This window comes from Copadichromis virginalis, linkage group LG2, assembly GCF_057382275.1.
Source record: "Copadichromis virginalis isolate Kocher_CV1m ecotype Utaka linkage group LG2, C_Virginalis_male_GT1.1, whole genome shotgun sequence".
Taxonomy (NCBI): Eukaryota; Metazoa; Chordata; class Actinopteri; order Cichliformes; family Cichlidae; genus Copadichromis; species Copadichromis virginalis.
This window is the reverse complement of record NC_140619.1, coordinates 32619887-32632072: the sequence shown is the minus strand read 5'-3', so window position 1 is coordinate 32632072 and position 12186 is coordinate 32619887. Positions and strand designations below refer to the sequence as shown.

The following is a 12186-nucleotide window of genomic DNA, read 5'->3' as shown; positions in this document are numbered from 1 at the left end:
AGACATATGAGTGATAATGTAGTTGGTTTTTCTTTCGTTTGTTTGGGGGGCTTTTTCCCCTTTTTTGTTTTTTAAAAAGAACTTACAAGAATGATATCTGGACTGGAATCTCCAAAGCGGGTCTTTCCTTCCCATGTAAGGGTGCTGACTGGTGAACGACATGGTGTGCTCAGCGGTGAGTAGTAAGGGGATTTGTCTCCTTTGTTTTGTAGTTTCAGTCCAACCTTGTGTTTGTTCAGTGTCTTTAGTAGCTCTGCTGTTTCTTCAGAACTCATATTTTCAAAGTAGATAGTGGCACCCACAATTTGGTCACCTATGATTTAAGTGGAAGCAGCACAAAAAAACAAAAGAGCAAAAGTCAGCGTGCACATCTTACTAAACATTTGGTGAAAGCTACATATTTGAACAAAAACTGAATTTGTTACCTTCATATACTTTTCCAGACCGTGCTGCTGGTGACTCTCCTTTCACCTCCTTAACAAAGAGCTGTCCTCCACTTGTCTGTTCAATGGTCATGCCAGTTTTGTCAGCACCTTCCCAATCTGGAAAGAGTACCTCCCTTGTCTCCTCTTCGTCAGCCATCTGTAAACATAGCCATAAAAATAGCAGGTTCAACAGAAAAAAATCATAGTTAGTTGGCAAAAACTCTTTACAGCATAAAATATGGAATACTAGTCTTAAACCTTAAATTCCTAAAATACCTTGTTTTTGTTTTCTTCAATTCAAGCCTCGTTGTAGCACAAATTCTCTTTGTTTTCCTGCAAAAACAAAAGACAGACTTTGAACAAATTCTATCCACATCCCACTTTGTAAGGAGCCTGGGTTAAAAGACCCAAAAGTGAACACTAGATGGTGTTAAAACTCCTTCAGACAATATAGCCTATCTAACTATAAGTGCCTTCCCTTCCCTCCAGGATGCACTACGTTTTGGAAACTTGGTTGAAGTCAGACCACTCCCTGCCCTGAGGAAACAGCCAAATCCCCTGCGTACAGATCAACTCAAACATCAATAGAAACAAAAGTGAGGGTCACAGGTACTTTATTTAAAGAAAAAAACCAAAAACACACCAAGGTGGAGAAATGTATGGTAACAAATACATCACCTAAAAGAGTTACTACTCTAATACAGATGTACAACCACAAACACTAATCTAATAGGAAAACAGTTGCACCCTTGTATAGGATCCCACATTAAGCTTGTAGTTCTGTTCAATAACAAGAGCTATGAATTCCTTTTCAGCAATTAACCATAGATTTGTTATTAATTTTTTTATCACTACAGCTGAAAGTTTTTACAAAGCTGATGACAATGATCTACCTCTTTACGCTGTAGTAGCACACATTAGGTTGGGTGAGGCCATCAGAGTACATAAGGTATACATTATACCTTCAAATAATTACCAAATTTACCATATTTATATCACTTTAAATTAGGCCAACTGAAATTCATGCTTAGCTTTTCAACAACTGTCACTATCGCTGTTTGCAATGTAAAAAGATCATCACATCAATGATAAAGTTTGTTGACAACATTACTAGACATGTGTCCACAAACATGCTGACTGGTAATACCCACTCTCCTTTTTGGAACACAGAACCTATTGTTTTGTTAGTACCAAGCTCTCCACCACCCACTCCTCGAAATATACAAAGCTGTTCCACGATGATGTGTCTCTACCAATAGAAAGGGATTTTTATGTTGTTGTTTGTTTTTTTTTAAATTCGAGAGAATGTAATGTGATTGGTGACAACACTATTGGAAGTACTTTTTGATTAATGATGTTGCACCACAAGACAGTAGCAAAGCTCTAGTACCACAGTCATTTCAGTGAGACAATCACTACAAATGCCTACTGTAACCATTGAGGAGGATTTAACAAAGGTTCTATCGGCCAACAGAAAATGGCAAAAGCCTATTCATAGTTGTGATGAATGAAACAGGATATGAGTCACTTTGGTGATTAGTTTCCTGTGTTTATTGTGATTATGATTAAAAACAAAGATTTAAGGAATAATAACTTGGAAAAAAAATAAGACTGATAATCTTGTCTGACCTTACAAATATATGTATTTTAATGTTAATGTCAATGTGCTAGAAATAATAATATTAGCAGAAAAATTAATATAATTTTACACCACAGTCAAGAACACAGTTACCACACAGGCCACGAATCCCTTCCTCATTCACTGATACTGCCTCTCTGTTATACAAGATAACAAGTTGCTGGAAACAAGAGGAACCTGAGACGAAGCTAAAGAAGCAACAGTTTTAAGAGGTTTTGTAATATGCATCACTTATTCAGCAGCCATATGCCACTCCTGCCATGCAGCTAAAATGCAGTGTTTCAAACAAATGAGATCGTTAGAAGAAAACAGTTCTGGTGTTTCCTGCAATGTCCAAATTAAGACTGCAGATCTAGGTGGTGCATACAGTTCTGTGTAATATGAACTATTGTCTCAGTTATTTGTAGTCTGTTGATGCCAGTCCTAGGTCACATAACAAGCCCTCTGCAAATTAACACAAGTCAATAAATAGACTGGATCTGCATGGTTGGGAATACTGAAGAAAGCATGCAATGCTTTGAGGTAAAATTAAAATTCTTTGAAAAAATAGCATTTAGCCACTGAGCATGATTATGCCGGAGAATAGGATAATGCTCATTCCAAAGGTGATTCCAGCCGCTTGCAGGTATATAAAACCTGATCTTCACTTTGTTGCTTCATCTGTCCTCCTCCCTTCTTTCTATCACATTGTGCTTTTCCGCATGGCCTCATAGTACCTTGAAACACGAATCTATCAAGACCTCAAGCTGCAACATTATATGCATCAGTTATAGTTGAAATGTGTGAAAACTGAAGGGGTAAAAAAAAAACAGTACCAAAAAACACAGCTTTATTTAATTATCTTGGGTAGAGCAAATTCAAATCAGGCCAACTGATGCAGCCATTTACAAAATCTTTAAAGTGTCCTTCAGATCCCACACTCACAGCATTTGGGAGAAATCAAAGGGAATTTGTCTTCCCCATGGGCTCGAACACAGCTCATTTTGCCCGAATATATCCTGTCCTAATCCAGTCAATAAAAACAGACCCAAATAACTGACAAACCTTTCACATGATCTTGTTTTTCTCTTTTGCTAGTCTTATTGGCATTGTACAGATTACTGCTAGATGAGATAATTGTTCAGAAAAAATGTTCACAGGGGAAAAGCATAAGAAATATTATTGGGTTTATAAAAACAGGGTGGGAAGTTAAGAATGCATCCACATTCATACGCATAATCGTGGGACACAACTATCCCTTTATCCCTTCAAAGGTTTATTTTCAAGCATAATCATATAGTTTTGATAAATATTTTGATTTTGGCCTAGCACACAGGCTTACCATGTTTGAACTATTTGGGCCATTGTGTCCTAGACGTTCTGACATATTTCTGGCAGCAAGCTGTGGGGGGAAGCTGAGGCATGCAACAGAAATCAAGGGGGAATTTGAAACACACAGAAAGAGATATAAGGAAAAGAGTATGTTAAAAAAAATTAAAGTGAGGCAATTAAAAAGGGGGGGGGGGGGGTTGTTGTCAAGCTATGTTATAGAACATTAAAGAAAGGCATCCAAGCAGAACTGAAAAAGTGGGGATTCTCCTCAGAAGCTTACAAGTTCAGAGATATGCATAAGAGAATATTTGCAAAAAGTCCCTGCACTTTTTACTGTCATTACTCAACTTAATCACAATTATTAATTTCTTTGCTTATTTTAAGATAAACTTAGAAAGTAGTGTAATTAAGTATAAACTAAATTAGGAAAATTAACAATTAACCCAAAAAGACCTTATGATTATAAACATATGCCAAATGAATGAGCCCTTGTTCTTGAAATCATAGCAAATGGTCTGGGACTCCAGGAGTTGACAGTACATGACAGTCATTCAGCTCTGTATTCTTTCTCTTTCATTTCTATAACGTGCCTGAGTACCGCTGATCCAATGCCAAATACGAAGGTAGATCAACGGGCTTGTCTGTCATGTTTTATTATGGCTTGGTATGTCTGTCCAGAAGGGGATATGAGCAGCCAGCCAGACAAACAAAAGCTTCTGTTACCTCGAATGCAACCACAGAGCATTTCTGGATATGGATCATTTATACAGTATCATTGGCCTACAGATTTAACACTAATCAGTCAAAGTACTGCTAGTTTTTCCCTACACACAAAAGAAGTAAATTATCTTTGGCGGGCTCTTGACATGGTCGTTTCTCAAGAAGGGAAAAGGGACTTGAGTGAAGCAGGTGGTCACTTTGGGAGGAGGGACGGGATACCAAAAGGAGACACATGGAGCAGAAGCACCCAGGTATCAGGTTTCCACAAGGCAGGCCTTTCACAGCTGAATGACGGCGGCATGACCTTCCAGTTACGTTGGAGGCTTTGCAGCAAACATTCCAAAAGCGGTTTGCAGTCTGACCATAAAATAGATGCTGCTCTGTGGTAACACTGACTAGTTAGTGTTTGAGCAAAGTGATGGTTATGTAGTCTATCATAGATTTTCTTTGTATCGTTTCCAATATACTTAAGGGCACTCACTTACCTTGGATTGCTCAAGCAAAGCCAAGGAGCTTCAGTTTATTGCTTCTGTTCTTGTATTCTTGACTTCTGTTGAGAAAAAAAAACACAATTAGTATGATTTGTACACAGATTAAGTATTGCTAAGACAGCAAAGAAACCTTTGCTGCTCTCTTTTGCAATAACATTCCATGTTGCTATATAAAGTTGAGTTTCAGTCACATGCTTGACAGATGACAAAAAGCTATGCATGTCTTTTCCACATAGAAGTCCCTGCTATGTTACGAGGTGCATCTCCATATGAATGATAAAGTCAAATGCTGTGGTAGGATTCAGTACTAAGTGATGAAATTTAGCTGTGCTATAGAATGTTAGCCTACACATTAAGAGATGGGAAAGGCAGAACTGAAAAAGTGGGGATTCACTTTAGAAGCTTACAAGCTTACCATACTTATGCATAAGAAAATATTTACAAAAAAGCCCCTGCACTTTTTACTTTCATGACTAGACTTAATCACAGGTATTCATTCCTTTACTTCTTTTTAGATACGTTTATAAAGTAGTCTAATGTAGTAGACTACTGATGCTGATCAATCATCACCTTAAGAGGCTTTAATAATTAACCAACAAGTAGCTGGAAGCAGTGTTGACACTGGTAAGGAAATATGTCTTTTTAAATCAATTTAACCACTTGTTTGTCTCTAAACTAGCCAAACTACAACAAGTAGGTTTGCTAGAAATTGATTAAAAATGAAGAAAATTTGGCTATAGAGGAATTCAGAGAGGAAGTATACTATTAAAAATGCTAATGCATTGATCTGCCTTAGTTTCACTGCTTCATGGAAGACTGTAAAAATATCAAACCACAACAGAAAGGCAGAAATGCGAAGCAATAATAGCAAATATAGCAGCAAAGTTTGTTGCCTAAATTGAATCTATCATTTAAATTCTGAGCATCATTCTTTACACTAAGTCAGTCTTGTGTTTGTGAAAATCAAGGCAAAGCTGAAAATGTGAGACACGTGCTGTAACTAGCCCAACATCTTACAGGTCTTATGCCAATTATTGTGTTATTGTGAAACAAAGCCCTCTTTTTGTCAGTCTCAGTACAAACAGAACCAGACTTGATGTGCGCAGAGACATGCAGCACCAGTGGGAACATGCCCTTCAGGAAAATTCTTCTTCAACCCCATCATTAACTTCCCCCTTCCCAACATTTTATGTTCAATAACCTAAACTGCTCATTACTATATTTGTGAGATGGAACAGTCAGATTTTAATACCTGTGTAATGTAACAAAGCCCCTAACAGTGATGCAAAGTTTAAAAAACGTAGTAAAGTTTGGCCTGTTTTCTGTTGCACCAATAGAATACATAGCTGAGATAAAATACCAGCCAGTAATGGGTTCGCATTACATGTGTGAAGTGAGACTTGCACCACAGCAGCTGTGTATACTCATGCCCCTGTTACTGATTCGGACTGTTATGTCACAGAATACAACAAGGTAGACTAAAGAAAATGTGACACTGTGTTTGCCTTAGTGATAAAGTTATTATATGTGTAAGCTTTTAGGTGTTGTGCTACAACGTCATGATAGAAAATGACGAAATAGGCATATCGGATTTAACAAAATCAAAATATATGAGACAGTTTGCCCCACCCTCTTTACTCAGTGTCTTGGTAAGACCACACACACATAGCACATCTGCAGGTATTTCTGGAAGATAAAATGTGGTCAACAAACAGTGAAGGAAGCAAATAAAAACACGCAGTGCCCAGAAGTACCATACCACAGTCCACGACACAGATCGTGTCGCTTTGCCTCTCGGCTTTACTTGCAGAGGGAGTAGCACAGTGCACAGCCCCACCCAGGCCTCCAGTCACACACATTCCTTGATAGAGCCCTCAGGCCAGCTGGAAGAAAGCCCAACCTCTTCTACAGTGACTAACTCCAAAGAAATGTCCTCCTTCTGACACTAACTCTAGCTTTATTTTGTGCTGCCCACCGCGCACACAGCTGGAGTGCCCACCCACCTGCAATGAGTCCACCACACACCCCCAACCTCCAGGTTCCACTCAAACAAGCAAAAATGCAACGTTAAGTCAGCAGTGCATCTGTGATGGCACCCTAAGACGTGTGTCAAATGTGCATTGAGAGGTTACATTTGTGTCTTTTGGCTTAACATGCGCTTCACTGACGCAGTAAACAGCAGCCAGCTCATCACCCCATCACTTAAAAAGAGACATGCCTCCAAACCTGGACTGTTAACTTTCATACTTTGTGTTTAAGTAGGTCAATACATTCTGGAAACTGATCAAAGCAGCTTTAGTCCGTCTACCAATTTGATTGCCAAATCCAATCAATTTAGTAATGAGAAAAGAGGAGCAATGTGACAATGATTAAGGCTCAATTTCAGAGTGTATCACACAGAGTGGAGCTCTGATAAAATTTGATTATGAGCAGATAAAAAGACCTCAGTACAGCAAGGCAGATACGGAGAGAAGACCAGTGACCTAATCAGTCTTGTTGTCAAAACAAAACAGACTCTCTTTCCCCCCCTGCTGCATTGTATTTAGACACAGCAAAAGCGAAGAAATACCAAAGAAGACAGCAGTATCTGGCCTTCAATGTTCCTTCACAAAAGCAGATAGGACGTGCACGTGTGACGTGTATAAAAGGAACGAGAGTCAAAATAATTGGTTGTTTTCTGCACTCCATAGTCCACATAGCCCTGAAGCAAACCACAAGTCCAACATAAGACTAAAGCCTGCCCACTGACGCTAACTTGGCCTGCTTCTGATTAAGCCATTGTGACTTTGGCAGGAGTCATGCACCAAATGGAAAAATTGAAGAAACTCTTAAAATCCTCCTCTCTTGCTCTTAAAAAATCAGAAATGAGGGGTTGCATTTGAAGCATATTTCAGCTTTGCCTTGATTTTCACATACTTTTTAAGCTCTGCACAGTTCTGTCATAACTGCTTGTTCTCTATTACACACCAAGACATTTAAGACCTCAGTTTTAATTTCCTCTCTCGAGGGTTCTTACAGGTTTTTTAGAGATCCTGTTCCTTTGCATTCCTATTTTTTGCATTCCTATTATTACACCAAGAACTGCCTTTGAGATTGTATATGTAACACTGTGCTATAGACAAAAAACTTGATTTGATTTGAAAAAAAAAAAAGCTTATTCAAACTATTTTTTAAGATCTGTTCTGCTATTAAATGAGAAGTGATCCTGGGCTAATGCCCAACAATAGTTTCAGTGGCATGACTATCAAGCAGCTAGGATGTAAATTTTGAACTGGCATAACAAGTTAGACCAAAGAGAAGCGCCAAGTTTGAACAGATCAGCCATATAAAAAGAACATCACAAGAGGCTTACTGACACATTAAACAGGTCACGCCAAAAAATTGCCACGCTTAGTTTAACATGGCAATATATTCAGCTGCTGCTTGAATGAGAGCAAATACAAGTCCATTCACGGAACAGGGGACAAGGTTATGAGTAGGAGTTAGGTGGCAACCATAGCAGCAGAATGTATATATAGATGTGAGACTTCCTTTGCTGTAAGAACCTGAAGCATAAACAGAGCATCAGGATTGTACTTTCAATTCACACTTCTATTTAGACCACACGAGAGTTCCATCCTCGAATATCTTGTGCCAGATAAAGAAAAACCATGTTGAATGTATTTCTCAGTTTACATTCCAAGCATGGTTGCCCTGACATTTAGGGCATGTATCTCCAAGTAGTGCTTAGTAACAGATGGCTTTTGATATTTTTATATAGGAGATGTTTGGAGGAGTACTGGTGCGAGTTCTTGCTTTATCAGACAGAAATGATTCACGCCCTTTTTGAGCTCCATGCTTGGGAAGGTCCCACATTGCTAAAATCTACAGTGAAATAGTCTGAATTGCATGCAGGTGCGTGGTTGCCACAGAATTATTTGTGACTTATTGTGACTATTTCATCGCAAATTTAAAATAACTGTTTCTCAAAAACAAGACAAGCTAATGATAGGCGCTCCACAGAGAATACTGAGTACACACTGAAACATTCCAGCAGTGGGTGAGTGAGAAGGGCGTGGCTGCTGGGTGGATTGCCTAGAAAGACGTTCTGAAATTGCACACTATGGTTAAATTTTTATTTGCAACTTTAGGGAAGAAAAATGTTGCTCATTGAAAATCTTCTCACTCTATACATTTTGCATTGTTTTATCCAACCAATATCCAGGGTGTGCGTCTACGGAGTCGTCCGGAATGCTTGGTTTCGTAATGAAAGCCAAGTGTGAAAAGGATACGCTATAGTTTGTTCGAAACCACCACGCTTTCTTTCAGCTTACTGAACACCCCCCGCCCCACCTCTTCAACCACCCGCTCAACAAACCCATGAGGAAATAGCAGAGGAAGCATGCCAGAGACCAGTTTCCTTGCATTTTATACTGGAACATATGAGTAACACCATTCCTCGCGCCTGTGCTGTCAGTCAACACTGCGAGAATACGCAGTTGCGCTGGCAGAGAACTGCGATAAGCATCTCAACACTGTCAAGGCTCCAAACTGTCATGCGGCATGCTCTTCTTCCAGTTCTTCCTACTAACGACGCTGGTTGTCACATGGGTGAGAAGAGCCGCAACATCGGAGTGAAAGAAAAAGAAAAATGTGATCAATGAAGCTTTAAAATTTCAAGGTGTGCTTTTTGGAATTCCAAGTGACCTACATTGCTAGGTGACAAAATAATGTACCCTCTGTACTGCTGCACTGGTAGACAGAGCAAGTATTTAGACAAACAGTATCCACCCCAGGCCAAGATGAGGCCCTGTTAACTGACGAGCATTTCAGCTTTGGGGCGGTTAGGAGCAGCTCTGAATGTTTGAGCAGCTGAAATATAAATCACGCTTCAAATTTATTATGTTTAAGGTCCACACCCTCTCTTGAAGCAAAACTCTACACCTGAAATATCATGTTTAGTTTGGTTATTCACACCGTATTATCACCAAGTAAAGCTAAAAACGCTAAACATAATGCTGATTAAATGACAATCACTACATTTGGCCCTTTAAGCAGCCTGTGTTATAATCAATCACCTTGACTAGAGCAATTTGAGAAATGCCACACATGTACAGCTGTGGGTCACCCAGTGTGAGTTAAGTGCACGTTGTAGAAAAGACTACGCAGAGCAGGGCAAAAATCAGCTCTCGCTAACCCTCCTCTAAAGTGACTTTTGGGTGTGGCAGGAGGGAGCTGCAGAGGACACGCAACAGCACAATGAAATTTGACTTCCAAGTGAGATTAAACAAAGGATCTTTCTGAACTCCTGATTCTCAACTTATACACCCACTTCACATAAAATATAGGCAGCACTACATGCAGTGATTCTACTTTAAACCACAGCTGAAATGATGCCATTTTAGGCTTTAAATATATTATGGGAAAGAAAATAATCCCCTGACTTTAGGGTTTCAGAAATGCCTCTTTTTCTTTTCCCCAAACGTGCAAAGTCTCAGCTCTTCCCCCTGCTCTGCCTCAAACCTGGTTTCAATTAGCTTGTCTTTCCAAACCACTACATTCCATTACTCCCCTCCTCAACCCCCTGCCCCGCCCATCCCCCCCTCACCAACTCACTCCATGACTCTCTTTCCCTGTCTTCCTCCCTTCTTCTCCCCCTGCACACCCTGGCCAGGAGCCCAGGTTGAGAGACCCATGGTAAAATAGACAAAGACAAATCTTTCTCTGCTCAAGACCTTAAAAAGTAAGTCATGAAATGCATATATGCCTCAGAGCCAAGCAGCAGTGAAAGTTTTCAACTTCATGTTGCGCAACACAAACCAAAAAGGTTTTGTTCAAAAGCTGATACATATTTAGCCAATAAACGGAAGCAGTTTGCATTTAAAAATATAATACTTTTTGTATCTCTCTCTCTCTATATATATATATATATATATATATATATAGAGAGAGAGAGAGAGAGAGAGAGAGAAAGAGAGACCACCAACCAACAACACAGTGAATCCAGTGAAAAGACATAGAAAAAGCCATAATCATGACTTTTCTGTCTTCGCCAGCACACCCTTAGTATCCCACAAAGGACATTTAAATGTAATTTGCTGAGACCCGCTGCAAAAAACTGTCTGTAGCGTGGATGGTTTTCCTTTTTTTCACTGGCACTAAAGGGTGTGCCACTGTGAGGAGACAGCAAACAAAAAGGGAGGGAGAGAAAAAAAGAAGGGGGAGGAGAGAGGGGGGATCCACACCCAAAGTTGTTGCTGTACACTCTCATAGGGAAGTAGTAGTAACTTTTTAAACTTCCATTTCTTGGCAAACGACATTGGATTAGATAAGAGAGACATCTGAGCGATAACATCAACACTGTCAACAATCATTTCGGCACCTCTTTGATATAACTTTAAAATGTGGGTTATTGAGGTCCTGTACAAAAGAAAAAGTCCCACTCACTATGCAAAGTACATCTACACATCCACACTGCACAAAGGTGAAATAACTACACAAATGTAGCTATTCTTATTTGTTATCTCTAAGAAGGATCAAAATCATCTAAAGGCAATAAAGTATATAGCCATGAATGACTTATATGCATCTTAGTAAACTGCACAACTTCAATCTAGTCTGCATTCATGTGGTGGGTGTGTACCCACACCCTCATCTCCTGTCCTGCTCTATTTTAATTAAATATTTATCATGTATGAATGTTTTCACACAAAGTTACTGCCACTCTACATATTTACAATGAAAACAAATAACACTGTTTAGGCAAGATGCTCCTATGCAAAAACATTCCCTTAGGGGAAAATAAAAAGTCCTTGAAAAACTCTGGAGACAAGTTTTCTAGTCATATAAAACAACTCATAATAATCTTACAATGATAAACACGCTCACTGCAAGTGCCTGGTGCTATGAACAAGAATGCTGGACAGATAACTGTGACGCCTTTGCAAGTTAGTTATTTAAACTCTGGCCAAGTTGGAACGACTGATTTGTTGTCTTGCAGCAGAGTTGTTAAAGTTCAGAAACCGAAAGAACAGTTTAAAAAAAAACTTTTAACTTCAATTAAAGAAAATAAAAAAGTGTGCAGCTTTACCTGTGCGCAGCCTTAGCGCCCTAGAAGCCTCACGCCTGCTTGAGCATCCTTGAAAACTTCTCCACTTCTCCTCACTCCAAGAAAAACACTTTCACACTGTCACGCCTTCGCAGTCTGCTAGGACTCTGTCAGTCTTTTTCGATTTCTTGATCAACCAGATTTCCAGGGCGTTTTCTGCCCCCTCTCTCTCCCTCCCTCCACCGTTCTGAGTTGATTTTAACCTCTTTTTTTCTGAGTGGCTGCTAGTCTGGGCTGAGCAGAGTGGTTGGACAGGGAGCTGGGCTGGGCTCCTGGTTAGCAGAGGGAGGGGAATCCAGGGGAGGGGACCCGTGTACGGGGAGTGGTCCTTAGTGTTCATGGGACCACCCACTGCTTCACAAAGATGGTTGCAAAGACATGCAACAGGAAAAGTTAGCTCTGCTTGAAAAAAAGAACTTTCAACACTTAAATGTCAGGTTTTCAAACTCTTGTTATCCGAATGTAATCAGCACTATGTAACAAATTATTCAGGCAAGAAACTTGTACTGTTTT

At 39.6% G+C, this 12186-nt stretch overlaps 1 protein-coding gene across 3 annotated transcripts in view; it reads right to left on the bottom strand.

Annotated features, from left to right (window-relative positions):
* The window catches only part of ahnak (AHNAK nucleoprotein), a 32137-nt gene extending 20243 nt beyond the window's left edge, over window positions 1-11894 (bottom strand). For 2 of the 3 annotated variants that reach the window (XM_085430841.1, XM_085430849.1), the window contains exons 1-5: window positions 11656-11894; window positions 4581-4645; window positions 702-758; window positions 426-582; window positions 87-313 (exon numbers count right to left, since the gene is read on the bottom strand). In XM_085430841.1, coding sequence (XP_085286967.1) covers window positions 87-313; window positions 426-582 — 384 coding nt within the window. In that variant the 5' untranslated portion in view covers window positions 702-758; window positions 4581-4645; window positions 11656-11894. The remainder of the gene's footprint in view (window positions 1-86; window positions 314-425; window positions 583-701; window positions 759-4580; window positions 4646-11655) is intronic. The other variant, XM_085430857.1, reaches the window with a different exon arrangement.
* Between the last annotated feature and the right edge of the window lie 292 nt (window positions 11895-12186).